The sequence below is a fragment of the Tursiops truncatus genome, chromosome 4, assembly GCF_011762595.2.
Source record: "Tursiops truncatus isolate mTurTru1 chromosome 4, mTurTru1.mat.Y, whole genome shotgun sequence".
Lineage (NCBI taxonomy): Eukaryota > Metazoa > Chordata > Mammalia > Artiodactyla > Delphinidae > Tursiops > Tursiops truncatus.
Window position 1 is genome coordinate 50,245,198 of NC_047037.1, and position 18,516 is coordinate 50,263,713.

Sequence of the window (18,516 nt, forward strand, 5' to 3'; positions counted from 1 at the left end):
TCGTAAATATATTTTTCTTTTGTTCCTGTCTCAGTAAAGAACCACTGAAGTAAAATTGAGCTTTTGTGCTTTTGATTGCAGGCTAATACACCTGAGCTCAAGAAATCAGTATCACTGCTTTCTCTAAATACCCCAAACAGCAATCGCAAAAGACGTCGTTTAAAGGAGACACTTGCTCAGCTTTCAAGAGAGACAGACATGTCACCTTTCCCTCCCCGTAAGCGCCCGTCAGCTGAACATTCCCTTTCTATAGGGTCACTCCTAGATATCTCCAACACACCAGAATCTAGCATTAACTACGGAGGTAATTCACATTTTAAAAAATTGATGTTTAAATTTAGTGGAATAGAATAATTATTAGAATATAGATAGATAAATTCCTACTACAGTGAATATGAAAGGCTCTTTGTTTTACATTAATTAATTAATTTAAGTTTGGCTGCGTTGGGTCTTCGTTGCTGCACGCGGGCTTTCTTTAGTTGTGGCGAGCGGGGGCTACTCTTCGTTTCGGTGTGCGGGGGCTACTCTTCATTTCGGTGTGCGGGCTTCTCCTTGCGGTGGCTTCTCTTGTTGCGGAGCACAGGCTCTAGGCATGCGGACTTCAGTACTTGTGGCACGCGGGTTCAGTAGTTGTCGCTCTCGGGCTGTAGAGCGCAGGGTCACTAGTTGTGGCACACAGGCTTAGTTGCTCCGCGGCATGTGGGATCTTCCTGGACCAGGGCTCGAACCTGTCTCCCCTGCATTGGCAGGCGGATTCTTAACCACTGAGCCACCAGGGAAGTCCCAGAAAGGCTCTGTTTTTAATGACCTTTGTTCTGTCTGAGGAGAAAAGGCACACGAAAATGCTTACATTTAATAGTTGCTTGCTATATACTAACTGTTTATGTGTTTCGTATATTTATAAGATAGGTTTTATTGTCCCTGTTTTACAGATGACTAGATTGAGGTTAGAGAAGGAAAACTTGTCTGGGGTCACACAGCTAGAAATTGATAGAACTGTTCAAAGAGCAGGTTCTTAACACACAGGAATCATAGAAGATGTCACATAGATTATAGAGAAAATAGGTACAGTGAAGTCAGAGGAAGGTGAATTTACTTTGTTCTCAGCTGATACAGGAAGCCACCTATAATTAGCTCTTCTCTCTTGATCTTCAGTTTTTCCCCTCTGTTTTTTTTAGTCTGCACACAAATTTGTTGTGTTTTCTAATTTATGAAACAATCAAAACCTTCCCTGGACTCTGTAATACTTTCCACTTACTGTCCCATTTCCCTCTTCCCTTTCATATAGGTACTCTTGAAGGAATCACCTTGATCCATTGTCTCATTTCCTTGCTTTTTATTTTCCTTTCAATTCATTCCAATTGAATTTCATTCATTCCAGTTGCTCTTGCTGGGGGTGCTGACAGTTTTTGTGTAATCAGCAGCATTCAACACATTAGCAGCTACTCCTTCCTGGACACATTTTTTAATTTTGGCTTTTGCATATCATTCGTTTCACATTCTCCTTGACCTAACTTCTCTCTCTAACTCTAAATGTGGAATATTATTCCTGAGTCGTTTCTTCTCCATTGAATTCTTCCTAAATTTTCTCATTTAATTCCATGGCTTTTCTATATGCTGTTGACTCCCAAATTTGAGGTTTTCCCTGTCCAACAATATACTTGACACCTCCTTGTTCATGTCTAATACACATCCTAAACTTAACATAATCAAATTAGAACTCTTGATTCTCTCTGCCACTCCAACTCTGTTCCTTTGTTACACTTCCTTTATCAACCTTTTCTGTAAAAATGGTCTCTCTTAGACAATTGCAGTGGTCCCCAAGTGGTCTCCCTGTACTCATTTTTGCCTTTCTACATGCAGACTAACCAGTCTCTAAAAACGTATAAATTAGTTCATGCCGCTCCTCTGCATGAAGTCATTCAATGGCTTTGTATTACCGTAGCTTTCAGGTTCCTATGTAATCTTTCTTCACCTACTTCTAACCTCATGTGCTTTTGTCCTCCACTAATCCTCTCTGGGTGTCAGTCATAATATCTTTATTATTCTTCAGATTTTTCTACTACAACCATACCTCAGGAACTTTATATTTGCTCTCCCTGTCTTAAATCTTATCGGGGTTCTCTTTAAAGTTAAGTCTCTGTCCCACTACTCCTTCCTACCAACCCGTTACCTGGTTGTTGCCTTCAGTAGTAGTTATCACTGTTAGAAATTGTTTGTTTACTGCTTTATTTTACTTGCTTCACCAGAATGTAAGCTGGAAGAGAACAAGAACCTTGTCTAGCTTCTCTGCTTTATTCCCAGTGCCTAGGATAGAGTAGGTACTCACTAAATATTCATGGAAGGAATTGAAAGTCAATTTAAGGTAGGCCCAGAAAACTGAGGTGGATTTGAGATTATAAGAGGAGCAAGAATACAGGTAACAGCGTACAAAATGAGTTTTTAGGGAAAAGTGAATAGGTCAGTTTGATTGGAGGATGGAGGAGTAAGAGTCACATTAGAAAAAGGTTAATTGGGGCCTAATATTAGAGAACTTTGAGATCAGACTGGCATGTCTGATCTGTATATTGTCATCAGCAAGGAACTTTAGAAACTTGAGCAGCAGAGTGATTCATTGAGTAAGTAATTTGTAGTGGATTATTCTGAAGCATGATTAGAAGTAAGGCAGTTTAGAGATAGCCTGACCATGAAGTAATCTCTAGAGACTTGGGCCACAAGGTAATAAGGCCCTAAACCAGGGTTGATGATGTTTGGAAAGAAAAGTAAGAAGCACTGGGGAAATATTGATAGAATGGAGTGATGGGGAGGAAGAGGAGAAGATGGCAAAGTATTAAATGGAAGAAATTCTTCCTTAGCAAAAATAGAAAGTTTATATTTTGGAGGAAAGAGTGTAGTTTGAGAGAAAATCCAGGTTAAATTGAGGTAGAAATGTCCAGTAGGCATTTGGAAAAGCTGAACCAGGTGCTTGGGTGGGGGATTATGATTAGATATGTAGATCTAAGAATTTACTGGTTCTGTGATCATGGTGGACCTAATGGGCATGAGATGGTAAGAGATGAACATAAAGGACTGAAGCTTGAATATGAAGTTGAGGGGACAGAAGAAAATGAACCACTAAAGAAAACAGACATGACAACTGTTATGTATTAGGTATTCTGAATAATAGAATACCCAGTTTGTAGATCACTGCTTAGACACAATAATTAAATTAGATCAGTGTATGTCAGTTTTTTTCCCCCTAAAGTATACCGTAATGGCAGAGACTCCTGGGTCTGGTGAGTGTAGCCCAAAATAATATATGGCAAGTGGGAAATTCTTTGAAGTCTGTTTTTTTGTTTTTTTTTAAACATTCAGAACTCCACAGTATGCATGATTGTTTAAATTAATGCTTAAGATTATTTATCATTGAGTAAATTTGATATGCTGGGACTATATATTGTCTTCTTTCATGTCATTCTATTATGTGTTATACATTCCTTTTCCTATTGAGAACTTGCTATTAGGAGATTCTGTATATAATGTTTAAGTATTCTAACCATATTGATAGTAAGAAAATGTATTTTAAGCTTTCATGAAATTTCATTAAAAATTTTTTCTTGAGATACATATAAAATATACTAATGCATCCTCCCTCCAATTTGGGTTAGACTGAATATCTTATGTTAAGATACTTTAACAGAGAATTTAGTTAATGTTGGGTTTTTTTTTTTTTTTTTTTTAAGGGAGTCTTTCTCCATATATATATGAAAAGTTTTCCATTATTTTGACTGTGTAATCGTAACAACCTTTTCCTTCTTTTTTAACTTAAATATCTTTATATATTGCTGTAAAGATTCAGATTTCCTAAATGGAAATATTCTGCCATATTTGCTTTAGTATTCATTCATTCATTCTCTCTCTCTCTCTCTCTTTTTTTACATACACGTGTATTTTTTATATCTGTGCTGTTTTGAGAGAAAGTTGGAGATATGATGTGCCTCTACCTCTAAATACTTAATTGTGTATTTCCCAAAATACAGGAACATTTCTTACATAAGTACAGTATAAGTATTATAATTAGGAAATTAACATTTAATACTATGATCTACTCTATAGACCTTCAAATTTTACCAGTTATTCCACTAATGTCCTAATGTGCTTTTAAGCAAAAGAAAAAAGTTTTTTCTGGCTTAGGATCCAATCCATGATCACAGGTTGTTGTGTTATCTTTCTCTAGTTTCTTCTTATCTGGAACAGTTCTTTTTTTCAATCAATCTTTGTTTTTAATGACCTCGATAATTTTGAAGAGTACATGACCATTATTTTTTTCTGGCCTTATTCTAGGAGGAAATTCTACTTTAATGAAAATGTGTATGGTGGTATATTTATAGGAGTAGATATCTTTCCCTTTTTTCCTATTAAATTTGTACAGTGTTTGGTACTTACATCTGACTTCCATTTTAAATCTTTCCTCCTTTATACCTTTTAGAAACACCAAAGTCTTGTACTAAGTCATCTAAAAATTCTACTCCAGTTCCTTCAAAGCAGTCAGCCAGGTGGCAAGTTGCAAGAGAGCTCTATCAGACTGAAAGTAATTACGTAAATATATTGGCCACAATTATTCAGGTAAGAGTTGGGAAAAATGTTCTCTGTTCCAGTGTTTATAAGTAAAAAAATCTAAGTGGTATTATTTTTTATAAGAAAATTATATAAGCATAGAATTTGAACAGATATTAAAAATGAAAATGTATGACAAAAACTGCTCTTAGGGAAATGACATAACTGTAAGAGTAGCGTTTTATTCATGCAGAAATAGCATCTTTTTTTAATAGTGACTTTAAAGAGAGAAGGATCCTCAATAGACAATCTTAGAGGGGACTGAGTTTAATTCAGAATTTAGCAGCTTCCATGTCAAGATACTGCATTTATATTTGGAAGTGGTAGCTTTTTCTGATAATGTGTATTCTAGAGTCACTGCTTTATTTAGTACTGTATATATATGGAAAAGCAATTAGCAATGAAGCATAACAATATGGTTGTCATTTTTTTTAGTAATCCTTTACTGTGTCGAGTTTTCTTAAATTACGCAGTAGTCAAAGGTTGATTCATTGCTTACTAATATTAAAACGTACTATGAAGTTATTTCTGAAGAAAAACAATTCTAATGAATCCTTGTAGGTTGAAATTGAAGAAGATATTAAGGAATAAATCAAAATTCAAGGTTCTGAAAGACACAATAATAGGACATTATTTTGGAATCTGTAGAAAGAAGGAATAACTTTGTGGTAATGAAGGAAATAGTTTGTCAGGAAAATAAGGTTGATACCACCAAGCTTGACTTTGAATAGAAAAATATAGGGAGTTTCTGATTTGGGTTTAATTTTTAACTGATCTCTATTTGAAATCTTAATATATCTCATTAAGGTCCAATATAATGGCCTTTAGTTGCTTGTACCATTGATAAAATGCATGAATAAGAAATGAAAAGACTTCTTTCTTGGTATTCACAGAGAGATTATTCTTCACAGTTAATTTGTTTAGCAGTAGTCAGGGTTTTATGAGGCCCTCTGCTATATTAAACTTCACTTGTTTTAAGTCAGCTCTGCTCTTCTTCCTCAAGGGAAATCATCCTAGATGAGTTTCTTGTTGAAGTTTTTATAGTCAGCCAAAATGTGGTTGAGTAGCAGAAAATCCCTTTGGCATATACTGTTCATGTACTTTGGTAGCATTTATTACCTAGAAATGTAAATCCTTTCAGGCTGTGGTAAAGGCACTGGAGTTTCAGAATTTTAATTTGCATATCAATTAAATTCACTAAAACTTCTTTTTCAAAAGCACTTGTAATTATTACACTGTAGACAGACTTTCATACCACTGTGCTTAGTATAAACTCACCTAAGTTTATTTAAAAGATTGTGGTCTAAATTCATGATAGTGTTCTTTTTAAGCTTTTTTTTTTTAGGACTAATGTGTCTTTTTTTTTTTTTTTTTTTTAGTTTGGATTTGGAATAGCTTAATTTTAACTTAGCTCCCAAATTAAGTGACTATCCAGCAGCTTGATGTATTCCAAATAATACTTAGGTACCTATTAATATAAAGTTTTGTGACAAGTGTTAAAGAGGGTTCCTGTTTTAAAGGAACTTAGACTGGAAGAGGAGTTAAAACATACACACCTATTATAATACCAAGTGGAAGGTTATGAACTTCATGAGGGAGGTTTAGTTAAGGTATTTGGAGATTTGTATGGTGAGAATTTTGCTCCTCTTCCAGCTTAGGGAAGGTTTGGTCTGGAATTTTCAGTGGTTGAACATTGGGAGAAGTATCATAAAGAAGATACAAATTGAAGTGAGTGTTAAAGCATAATTATGATTGGTGCATGCAAAGAGTATGGAAGGAAGTGTATTTGAGATTATTCCAACAGTACAAACTGAAGATATGTATCATTCAAGGTATTACAGAGTAGTCTAGGGGGATTAGAGTTGAGGGTGGGTTAAGTGGACTGGGATAGGGGTTGGAGTATGGATACAGTGAGAGTTAAGACTGCTTATGCCAGACTGGAGACGGCCTTTGTACAGTGTGTCACGTGTAATTATAGAAGAATTTTTGATGGGAGGAGGGATGATATCACTTGACTTGTATTTTAGAAGGGAACTTGGTTCACTTTGAAGGAGGTATTGAAGAAGGGGAAATTGTGGAGGCAAGGAAATCTACTTGGAGGTTATTTTGGCAGTCTTGGTTAGAGATTTTGAGAACCTGAACTTCTTAAGATAGTATCAGTGAGAATGAAAAGAGGATAGATTTGAGAAATATTGGAAAGGTAGAATCAATAGTATTTTGGCTAACTAATTTTATATGAGTGATTAAAACAAATAGTAGAACTGTTTTAAGGTATTGTGTCTTTAGAATACTGAGAAGTTTTAATGAATCTTGATGTATTTTGGTGTCTGAATATTTTTGTTTAGGAATTTTAATTAAATGTTGACTAGATAAAGGAATGCTTATAAATGGTTACAGATATCTTTGCATCCTCTATTGTGTTTTTTCCCAATTCCATTTCTTTCCCCTCTCTCAGCAATAACTGTAATCTGGAATTTTGTGCTTATCATTTTCCTTATAGATCTATCACATATGTGTAGAACATCAAATGTAACAGTATATATTTTCTAGTGAATTGCTTTTTTCACTTGATAGAAATGTTCTTGAAACACATCTGTGTCACTGCATGTAGTAGTAATTCATTTTCCTGTATGAATATTTCAACTTTAACTTTTATTTTTAATAGACATTGAGATTTGTTTTAGTGTTTCGTTGCTGACATTGAAATTTGTTTTAGTGTTCCGTTGCTGTTTGTTTTTACTATTACTAGTAGTGCTGCTGTGAATATTCTTATTCATGGCTCCTTGAGAACATATTCCGGGCAAAAACCTGGAATTTCTGGATCATTGGTTAAACACACTTAATTTTACTGGAAGTTGTTAGTATGTTGGAAACTAGGTTTTGTGTTGGTCTCCTGTTCCCACTGAGGCTTTTATAGGTGAAGCTTAACTTTCATCAGTTTAGGCAAATGTCTTTGGGGCAAAAGGTGATTTAGCACTCAACTTTCTACTTTCACTTAGATTTTGGCCTCCGAAGGTACCTCACTTTCTTGTCAGCTTATTGCTGTATTTAGAAAGAGGTTTTTCTTCAGTATTTTGTTTTCAGCAGGTAGCTTTCACCATACTTACAGAAATGGAAAGCCTGAATATATATATATATGTGTATATATATATTTATATGTGTGTGTGTGTGTATATATATACACACATTTTTTTAAGGGGGGATAAACTGTTGTAGAATTGTAGTCGTTCTTAAAAATAGGAACAATTCATAATCTTAATGAAGTTTCTTACTATTTAGAATGTACTTTCTTCCCCCCCTTCCTTCAATCCCCTCCTGCCCTTTGTGCTGTTGTCATTCATTTTACTTCCACATATGTTAAGAACACAATAATACATTATTATTTTTACTTTGAATAGTCAATGAACATTTTAAAATTTAAGTCAAATTTTATTAATTATAGAGTAAAATTGACTCTTTCTTGATGTACATTTCCATGAATTTTAACACATGTGAAAATTTGTTTAACCACCACTACAATGAGGATACAGAATATTTCCATACCCCAAAAAACTCCTGGTACTGTTCCTTTATGTCACACCCTTTTCTCCTTCCACCTCCTGGTAACCACTGATCTATTCTCCATTTTTATAATTCTGTGGTTTTTGAAAATGTCATAAAATGGAATCATATAATACAGTAGTCCCCAACCTTTTTGGCACCAGGGGCCGGTTTTCTGGAAGACAATTATTCCACATATGGTGGGGGTGCGGGGGATGGTTTCGGGATGATTCAAGGGCATTACATTATTGTGCACTTTATTTCTATTATTATTACATTGTAATATATAATGAAAAAATTATACAACTCACCATAATGCAGAATTAGTGGGAGCCCTGAGCTTGTTTTTTTTTTTTTTTTCCTGAGCTTGTTTTCACTTGCCACTTCTGACAGGGTTTTGATATGAGTCTGCAAGCAATTGATTTATTATGGTCTCTGTGCAGTCACACCTCTCTGCTAATGATGATCTATATTTGCAGCCGCTGCCCTGTGCTAGCATCACTGCCTCAGCTCCACCTTAGATCAACATGGTTATAGACAGGTCTTCTAGCTTCACATCCAGTCTTTTCCCCCTAAACCAAGTTTTTTTGCTATCATTTAAAAACATTTAGTACTTACATTAAGTGTATGACTGCTTATTGCTTTGTTCCTTACTTACTTGAATAAAAAAAGTAGAAATTACTGTGAATCCTACTAACAATTTTAATGATTTATAGAACTGTGATAAACTTTTACTAGATTCTAATGTAACATTTTATTTTTTTTTTTTTAATTTATTTATTTATTTATTTTTGGCTGTGTTGGGTCTTCGTTTCTGTGCAAGGGCTTTCTCTAGTTGCGGCAAGCAGGGGCCACTCTTCATCGTGGTGCGCAGGCCTCTCACTATCGCGGCCTCTCTTGTTGCGGAGCACAGGCTCCAGACACTCAGAGGCTCAGTAGTTGTGGCTCACTGGCCTAGTTGCTCCATGGCATGTGGGATCTTCCCAGAGCAGGGCTCGAACCCGTGTCCCCTGCATTGGCAGGCAGATTCTCAACCACTGCGCCACCAGGGAAGCCCTAATGTAACATTTTATTACAAGATTGTATATACACACAGAGATGAATAAATAAATAGGATAAAACAGACTAGAAAATGTTATGAGAAAAGGTCTCAAATTTAGGGAGAAGTATTTTTTTTCAACTTTTTTTTCTTTTCCATTAACATCATAGCTCTCCTTTATCACTGTCTGTATGTTAGATTTTTAATTTTTTTTCCTTTTTCCACAATCGACCTAAACTAATCTTTTTTACCTTTTAGCTATTTCAAGTGCCTTTGGAAGAGGAAGGACAACGAGGTGGGCCTATCCTTGCACCAGAAGAGATTAAGACTATTTTTGGTAGTATTCCAGATATCTTTGATGTGCACACTAAGATAAAGGTAAATTTGTATGTGTTAGTGTAGTAGTAATTCTTTTTTCATTGTATATATTTAGTACAATTTTTCAGGTGCTTCTGACTAGCTAAATAAGTTTTGTATTTAAAATTGCTTAATCCCTCATTTATTCCTTTGAATCATTTGTCCCTTTGCTCCAGTGCCTTATTAATATTTGCTGTTTGCCTGTGTTTTGATTTTGATTAATTTGAAAATAAGGAATTTAGACCTTATGAAGTCTTTTCTATAGAGACATGTTTGCTAGTACTATTTTTCTTATTTTCCTGCTGTTGTTCATCCTAAGTTGTATGTTTTTGTTTTGCTTTGGTTTATTTGAAAAACTGTGAAGTTGGAAGGGACTCGAGATCATTTCTTTCATTTCTCTCTATCTTTATGGTCAGATAAATGCCAAAACCGTGTAAGACAATGCTATCCTCTTTTTAATGATTTTCTCTTGATAAAGGGTCCATGAATTCCAGGTATCAATCTCTCATAGTAAAGTAATTTTGGGGCAGGTTTAGCTGAACCCTTAAAAGTAGTTTAGCATTATTTCCTCTTAGTTTACCTATGTGATGCCTGAGCAAAATTTATCAGTTTTCCTCTCAAAACAACCCATATTAATGTCTCTTCCAGCTTTGTGCAGTGGCAGTATCATACCCAATGAGGTTTATCTGAGGCGTGCTATTATTGCTAATTGAAAACTTTTCCCTAAATGTTTATTCTATATTACAATAAAAAGATCAATCTGAATTACAGAATGTTTTCAAACAAAAACATTAACTAACTTTTGATTTTACTGCACGTTGTGGACAAAAATATAAAAGACTTATAAGTTAATAAAAATGCAATTTATCAAATGCTTGTATTGTATATTTTATCAATATTCTTGACCATATTTCACTTATTTCTAGATTTACAAGTAATTTTGAAGGAGAGTCTGTCTTTTCTTAAAAAGCTATAGAATCGGGCTTCCCTGGTGGCGCAGTGGTTGAGAGTCCGCCTGCTGATGCAGGGAACACGGGTTTGTGCCCTGGTCCGGGAGGATCCCGCATGCTGCAGAGCAGCTGGGCCCGTGAGCCATGGCCACTGAGCCTGCACGTCCGGAGCCTGTGCTCCGCAACGGGAGAGGCCACAGCAGTGAGAGGCCCGCGTACCGCAAAAAAAAAAAAACTATAGAATCTCAGGCTAGTTTCTCCTTATTTCCAGTTAGGATTCTGAATATTTGAAGAGTAAAATTTTCTTGGAATGGTTTTTTTTTTTTTTTTTGTCATAAACACTGAGAGGCATAAAGGTAGAGTGGAAAGGCAAGCAGGTTTTCATCTTGGTGTTTTACTACTAATTTGTGGATCACTTTGTGTTAGTCATTTAGCCAGTTTGGGTGTGCAAGTTCCCATCCAATATAAAATGTTACATACTTTTATGTGTATAGGATCATAATCTCAATTCAGAAAATCATGTTCTCTGATTGACTGGATCTTTTTAAAAAAAAATTTCTTTTTTACTAGATGAAAGAGTCTTTAAATTCTATAGTGCTTTACAGTTTTCAAAAGTTTCATATACATAATGTCATCTAATCCCATAATAACCCTCTTTTTCCACACTACCCTTAAATTGCCCTCCTTGCTTCCATCTTCCCACCAGTAACCACTAGTTTGTTCTCTATATCTGTGAGTCTGCTTTTTTGTTTCATTCACTAGTGAGTCACTGGAGCTTTGAAAACGATGGTCACCCTTTAGTTTTCTAATGTGTAACATAATTTTTTAAGCTTTTATAAACTTGGATTACCAGTATTTCAACTAGTAGTTGTTTTTTAGCTGATTACAGGTTTGTCATACGTTTAAAATTTTAAAGCCTATGTTTTTTCCTACAGTGACGGCAATGTGTGCTGTCAAACATTTATTTGTAAAATAAAGGAAAAAGGAGTAGAAAAAACCTATAATCCCATAACCCAAATACTCCTAAAATTTTGTTGTATTTTCTTTCTGGTTTTTTTATGCATAACATTTTTTTCTTCTTTTGAATGTAGCCTACCATTTATCAAGTATTGTCACATCTATTGAACATTACCAAGAAGTTGATATTATAATTGTCCACTTTTACAGATGTGAAACTGCTACATACAGAGATTAAATAATTTTTATAAAGTCAGTCATATAATAAATGCTGGACACTGAATTTGAACCCTTTTTTGTCTCAGTCTGTTCTCCTAGACCCTAATGTTGTCTTGCCCCCACTTCTAATGAGATAAAATTGACATATAGCATTGTATTAGTTTTTGGTGTACAACATAATGGATTGATATATGTATTGCAAAATGGTCAGCACAATAAGTTTAGTTAACATCTGCCACCACACATAGTTGTTTTTTTTTCCTTTGTGATGAGAACTTTTAAGATCTACTCCCTTAGCAACTTTCAGATATACAAAACAGTATTGTTAACTATAGTCACTATGCTCTACATTACAGCCTAAGGACTTATTTTTCTTATAACTGGAAGTTTGCACCTTTTGACCACCTTTACGCATTTCACCCACTCCTCCCCCTGCCTCTGGCAACTACCAATCTGTTTTCTGTATCTATGAGGTTTTTTTTTTAAATATTCCACATGTAAGTGAGATCATATAGTATTTGTTTTCTCTGACTTATCTCACGTAGCATAATGCCCTCAAGGTCCATCCATGTTGTCACAGATTGCAGGATAACCTTCTTTTCATGGCTGAATAATATTTCATTGTATATACCACATTTTCTTTATCCATTGATTCATTTATGGACACTTAGTTTCTTTCCATGTCCTGACTATTACTAATGCTGTATTGCTTCTTGATTATCATGCTGTAGATTTATTCTTTTAATATGTAAATGAATAAACCGTGTAAATGTGGCTTAAGTTTGTACAGTTTTTCATATCATCTTATTGGTATGGTATTCCTGAGAAGCACTGGTATCTATTTTATAGCATTGCATAGTGGTTTCAGATATGGACTGTGGAATAAAGTAGATTTGGGTTTGAAGTAAGGTAACTTTAATTGCTTCAGTTTTCTTATCTGTAAAATGGGGATAGTAGTATCTGAATCATGGGTGGTTGTGAAATTTTTATTCTCAGTTTTTACATTTTTATGTCACTAAGCATAGTGCCTAACACTGAGCATTCAATAAATAACAATAGCAATTCATATTACCAATAAACTAAATTCAGAAGGCAAGTAAACTAATGTTTAGATGTTTTGTGAAGGACTAAAATCATTTTTTACCCACTGTGTTTACAGCCACTGTCTGGCACTTAGATTTCTATCAGTAGATATTTGCTGAACATTGGTCATGCTACTTTTAAATGTCCAAATTAGGACTGGAACTTAGTGTATTTTGTCATCCTAGATATCATGTGGATACCTTTAGCCTTATTCTTAATTTGCCTCCAACTTTTAGCATGCTAATATTTAGATTAAGTTGAGAATTTTTGAGATTGTTATGAACACCTCTTTTCCTATGTGTGAATTTTTCCTTTTCAGGGCTAATCACCATTGGTCCTTCTGCAAATGCCTGCTTTTGTATGGAACTATGATGAAACCAAAGAGAAAGGAAAGGGTTGGAGGGAGAATGTTTTCTTTCTGTGTTTGTTATTTGTTAATTTAGTGTAAGTCCTAAGGTACCTTGTACTTGTTTCAGGAACGGGTATATACTGGGAAATCTGCTAATTTGGAGTATTGTGAGCTAAGCAAAAGAGAAACCTATCTTGTATAAAAATAGATGGTAACAGGACAGAAGAAATCTTAGCGAGGAAGAAGAGAAGGAAGGAGCTTAGCTTTCTTAATCCCATCTGCTTACAACTTCCTCTACTTTTGCAATACACTTTGGGAGCTATGCTCTATGTCTTAGAACTATAGAGTTCTCCTTTCTTATGGCCAGGAGGTAACTTTGGGAGCATCCGATGGAGAATTGTGTAATGGACAAGGAGGAGACATGTCCCAGGGTCTGTCCGAAACTGAGTCAAGCATATTCCTACAGAAACATTGTAAGAAATGGTGGCACTATGAATAATGCTGTTTGGGGCTCGCCTGCCCACCTGACTCCCCGTTTCTGATGGGGAGAACTGTGGTATAGATCAAGTAGAATGACATAGAATCAGGAGTCAGACAAGCCTGAGTATGAATACTCGTTCACAACAGTGTGATTTGGGACAAATTAATGTCTCTAAGCCTTGGTTTCTTTACTTAGTCCCTGAGCTAACAGTTGATTAGGGCAGAGATCTTTATTTAATCAACAAGCATGAGGATTTAAAGGTTAACCAGAAACAGTAGACTATTTTTCGGATCCCCTAGAGATTATTTTGCTCTTTGGTAACAGTATTCTTATATAAGTATATGCAGCCATCCTGTAATTTTTTACACTTTAAAAATGTACCACTAGATTATATTGGCAGTGCTATAAGGTGGTTTTTTTTTTTTTGCATCACAGTTTTCCAGATATCTCCCTTATTTATGTTAAATACATAGGAAAATATAGTTAATAATAGCTTATTGAGCACTACTATAGGGTTAGGGTTTCTTCTAAGTGCTAATCAAGTATTAACTAATTTAATCCTTTATGAGATAGGAGTCATTACTATCCTCATTTTTCATAATAGAAAATTGAGGCACTTTAAGGTTAAGTAACTTGCCTAACAGCACAAAACTAACAGGCTCTAGAACCAGTATTTAAAACTAACTAGTCAGTGCCAGAATTCACTACAGTATATTGTTCCAAGATTAGTCTTATTTATAATCTTTTTCTTTTGTTTCTTTCACGTGCAGTTTTAAACAGTTAAATCTTTGTTCTTGACACTGTGAGCTGTTAAATTATTCTTGCTTGAGTTCACCTTTTTGCTATTGGAAGTAAATTTTTTCCCTTTTGGCTTTTCTGAATCTGCAGAATATAGGGTAGTGGTTCTTAAATTATTTGGTCTCAGGGTCCCTTTTCATTCTTAAAAATGACTGAGGAACTTATGTTTATATGGTTTTGTTATTTTTGGGTTTTTTTGGCGGTACACGGGCCTCTCACTGTTGTGGCCTCTCCCGTTGCGGAGCACAGGCTCTGGACGCACAGGCTCAGCGGCCATGGCTTACGGGCCCAGCCGCTCCGCAGCATGTGGGATCTTCCCGGACCGGGGCACGAACCCGTGTCCTCTGCATCAGCAGGCGGACTCTCATCCACTGCGCCACCAGGGAAGCCCTATATGGGTTTTATCTATTGGTATTAACTGTTTTTGAAATTAAAACAAAAATCTAATAGTATTTTTAAAGATGCATCAGTTTTTTTTAACAGCTTTATTGAGGTACATTTTACATCTTTAAATTCAACCTTTTTAAAATATATGATTCAATGATTTTAATAACTTTACCACGTCATGCAACCACCACCATAAATCCATTTTAGAGCATTTCACCTTCCCCATTAAGATCCTTCATACCCATTTGTAGTAAACCCCATTCCTAGGCCCTGGTCCAGGCAACCACTAATCTACTTTCTTATGAATTTGCCTTTTCTAGAAACTTCATATAAATATGAATATATAATATGTGGTGTCTTATGTCTGGCTTCTTTCACTTAGCATATTTTTGAATTTCATCTATGATTTAGTACGTTAGTAGTTTGTTCCTTTGTGTGGCCAGATAATAGTCTATTATAGGGCTATCCTACATTTCTTTATCCATTCACCAACTGATGGAAATTTAGCTTGTTTTCAGTTTTTGGCTGTTATGAATAATGCTGATACGAACATTATGTGCAAATCTTCGTTTGGGCATGCTTTCATTCTCTTCCGTAGATACTTAGGAGTAGTAGAATTGTTAGGTCATATTGGTAGACTTATATTTAAAATTTTTGAGAAACTGCCAGGTTTTTACATCATTTTATATTCTCACCAGTAATCTATAAGAGTTCAGATTTCTACACATTCTTGCCAATACTTATCCTTTTTCTTTTATAGCCATTCTGGGATGTGAAGTTATTTTGATTTACATTTCCCTAATGATTAATGATGTTGAGCATCTTTTCATGTTCTTGTTAACCATTCATATATTACCTTTGTGAAATGTGTGCTTAGATCTGGTGCCCATTTTTTGGTTGGGTTGTTTGTTGTCTTACTGAGTTGTAAGAGTTCTCTGTAAACTATAGATACAAGTCCTTTATCAGCTATGTGTTTTGCAGAAATTTCCTCCCACCCTGTCATTGCTTGTCATTTCATTTATTTAGTGGTGTCTTTTGAAGTACCAAAATTTTTAATTTTGATGAAGTCCTATTTATCCATTTTTGAAAATGTAATGTGCTTTTGGTGTCATATCTAAGAAATTTTTTCCTAACCCAAGGTTTTGAAGATTTTCTCCTATATTTTCTTCTAGAGGTTGTATTGTTTTAGCTCTTACAATTAGGTCTAGAACCTATCTTGAGTTCATTTTTGGCTGAGGTGAGGGTTTAAGTTCATCTTTTTTAGTGTGGATATCCAATTTTTAAAACATACATTAATAAATTTAAAGTAATAATGACTCATTATATGATAGATAAATAACGTGTTCTTTTTAAAAAATAACTAATTTCCAAAACAAATAGTGAGGAGCGATGTTGATTTATGTTTTTTTTTCTGTCTGGCTTAATAGAATACTATTTCTCCTGCCTACTTCTTAATTCATTCTGTTGCAGTATCACACATCATATATATAGCCTCTAGAAAACTCTTATGAGAGAATTAGAATAAAAAAGTCAAATAATGCCTTAGTAGTGTAGTAAAAATAGTTTAATCTCGTGGATCCCACTAAAAAAGTGTGTTTTGGGGGGGTCTGCATATAACACTTTGAAAAGCTCTTGTATAAGTTTATTGATTAATTTCTACTTTAAAGTCACTTTTAGGATTTCAATTAGGGCATGTCATTTCTTGGTATCTCATTTTATCATCTGATTTGTGTTTTGTTTTATTATCCTAGAAAGCTTTTAGGGTGTCTTCTAAATTTTTGAAAATATATAGTATTTTAGGATGATGATTGAGAAATTTTATAGGCCAGGGATTAGCAAACTGTAGTCAGTGGACCAAATCCAGCCAATTTAGGATTTTGGTAAAGTTTTGCTTGTTTTGGTAAGGGAAGTTTTATTGATACACAGCCACACACAATCATTTATGTATTATCTATGGCTCCTTCCACTCTACAAGGACAGAGTTGAGGACGTGTGACAGAAACCATGTGGCCTGCAAGCCTTAAAATACTTACCTTCTGGCCCTTTAAGTAAAGTTTGCTGACCCCTTTATAGATTACAGTTTCTAATGGCTGATGTTTCAGCAGCAAGATCGAAAGTAGTTTTCTATAATTAATTAATTCTATAATTAATCACACCATCAGCTTTATAGTTAATAATTAGAAAAGATACTGAACTACCACATCATACTGGGAAGTTAGACTTAGTCTTCTTTTTTTTTTTTTAAATAAATTTATTTATTTGTTTTTGCCTGCATTGGGTCTTTGCTGCCGTGCACGGGCTTTTTCCTAGTTGCGGCAAGTGGGGGCTACTCTTCGTTGCGGTGCGCGGGCTTCTCATTGCAGTGGCTTCTTTTATTGCGGAGCATGGGCCCTAGGTGCGTGGGCTTCAGTAATTGTGGTGTGTGGGCTCAGTAGTTGCGGCTCACGGGCTTAGTTGCTCCACAGCATGCGGGATCTTACCGGACCAGGGCTCGAACCCTTGTCCCCTGCATTGGCAGGTGGATTTTTAACCACTGCGCCACCCAGGGAAGTCCCTAGACTTAAATCTTATTGACTTGACATTCTTTATATTTTCTTAATTATTTTTCAAAGGATATTTTCCTCATAGTCAAAAAGTTAATTTCTTGTTGAGGAGAAAGAATGTTATTAATTGTTATACACATCAAATTAAGATACATTGTAAAGTGCATCTTTCAAACGAATATCTTAAATATAAAAAGATGTTAAAGAGATTGTCAAAATCAATCTCCTTGTCCCATTTTGTGTTTTTTCAGGATGATCTTGAAGACCTTATTGTTAATTGGGATGAGAGCAAAAGTATTGGTGATATCTTTCTTAAATATGTAAGTATTTTATTTCCTTTTTAAGTTTTCAGATTAAAGTATCATCTCAACAAGGACTGACAGGGAATGAAAGTTACCTGTTTAAATGTGAGAGCTTTTTAAACACTTTGACATAGTTGTGTTTGTAAAATATATTGCAAGTGTTCTTCTCTTCTGAAACATGGCTTCTCTATACAGTCTAACACTTTCTTGATAGCTCAAGGTCATCATTAGGAACACTAATTGTTGTATTGTGCTACAAACATTTTACTATATATATGTTATTTGCCTCTTATAAATAGCCACAGATTAATGATTTTTTTGGAATTTTCAGTAATCGAGTTTTAGTCATTTCTTTCCTTAGTTGATAGCAGTTTTTACTGTCTTTGTGTCTGCATAAAAGTTTTTAATGAACTGTTTCTTCTCTAAGATAAGAACAACATAGTTTATCAAATAAAGTATATTAATTTTGGATGAGATGCTGTGAATAGGATTTATAAATTTCTTTCAGTCTCTTTGGATATGATTTGTAAGTTTCACTGCCTTGGATTCTTGCCCATTTACTTTTGTTTTCCGAGGTCTCCTAACTTTGATCTTTACCCTATATCCCTTAGATGTTTTTTTTCTGGTTGGTTGAGAATTCCAAATATGCAAATTATCGTCCCATATCTTTTTGATACCTGTTAGTCTCAATTAGTCAAGACATTTTCCTTTTTTTTGTTTTCATTTTACCTAAAAATTACCCAGTACAGTTGGTCTTTTAATGGTGGTTTGGATCCTTCAGTAGATAATAGCATGTTCTTGGATTCTGTGTAGATCAACTATAATTACTATATTCTGAACTTATAGAAGTTTTAAAACTTTGTCATGTTTATATCAATACTATAAGCTTTAATATACTTCTTTTTCTTTTTGAGT

General features: G+C 34.8%; 1 protein-coding gene and 1 non-coding gene across 9 annotated transcripts in view; both read left to right on the top strand.

Annotated features, from left to right (window-relative positions):
* Positions 1-18,516, top strand: part of ECT2 (epithelial cell transforming 2) — a 63,909-nt gene that overhangs the window by 12,291 nt on the left and 33,102 nt on the right. For 6 of the 8 annotated variants that reach the window (XM_019946268.3, XM_019946272.3, XM_073803912.1 and 3 more), the window contains 4 exons: positions 82-304; positions 4,469-4,605; positions 9,434-9,553; positions 17,551-17,619. In XM_019946268.3, the coding sequence (XP_019801827.1) occupies positions 82-304; positions 4,469-4,605; positions 9,434-9,553; positions 17,551-17,619 (549 nt within the window). The remainder of the gene's footprint in view (positions 1-81; positions 305-4,468; positions 4,606-9,433; positions 9,554-17,550; positions 17,620-18,516) is intronic. The other 2 variants (XM_033855485.2, XM_033855490.2) reach the window with 1 other exon arrangement.
* Positions 10,179-10,319, top strand: LOC117312278 (U4 spliceosomal RNA). Its single transcript, XR_004526536.1, has one exon. It is a non-coding gene; the product is annotated as a U4 spliceosomal RNA (small nuclear RNA).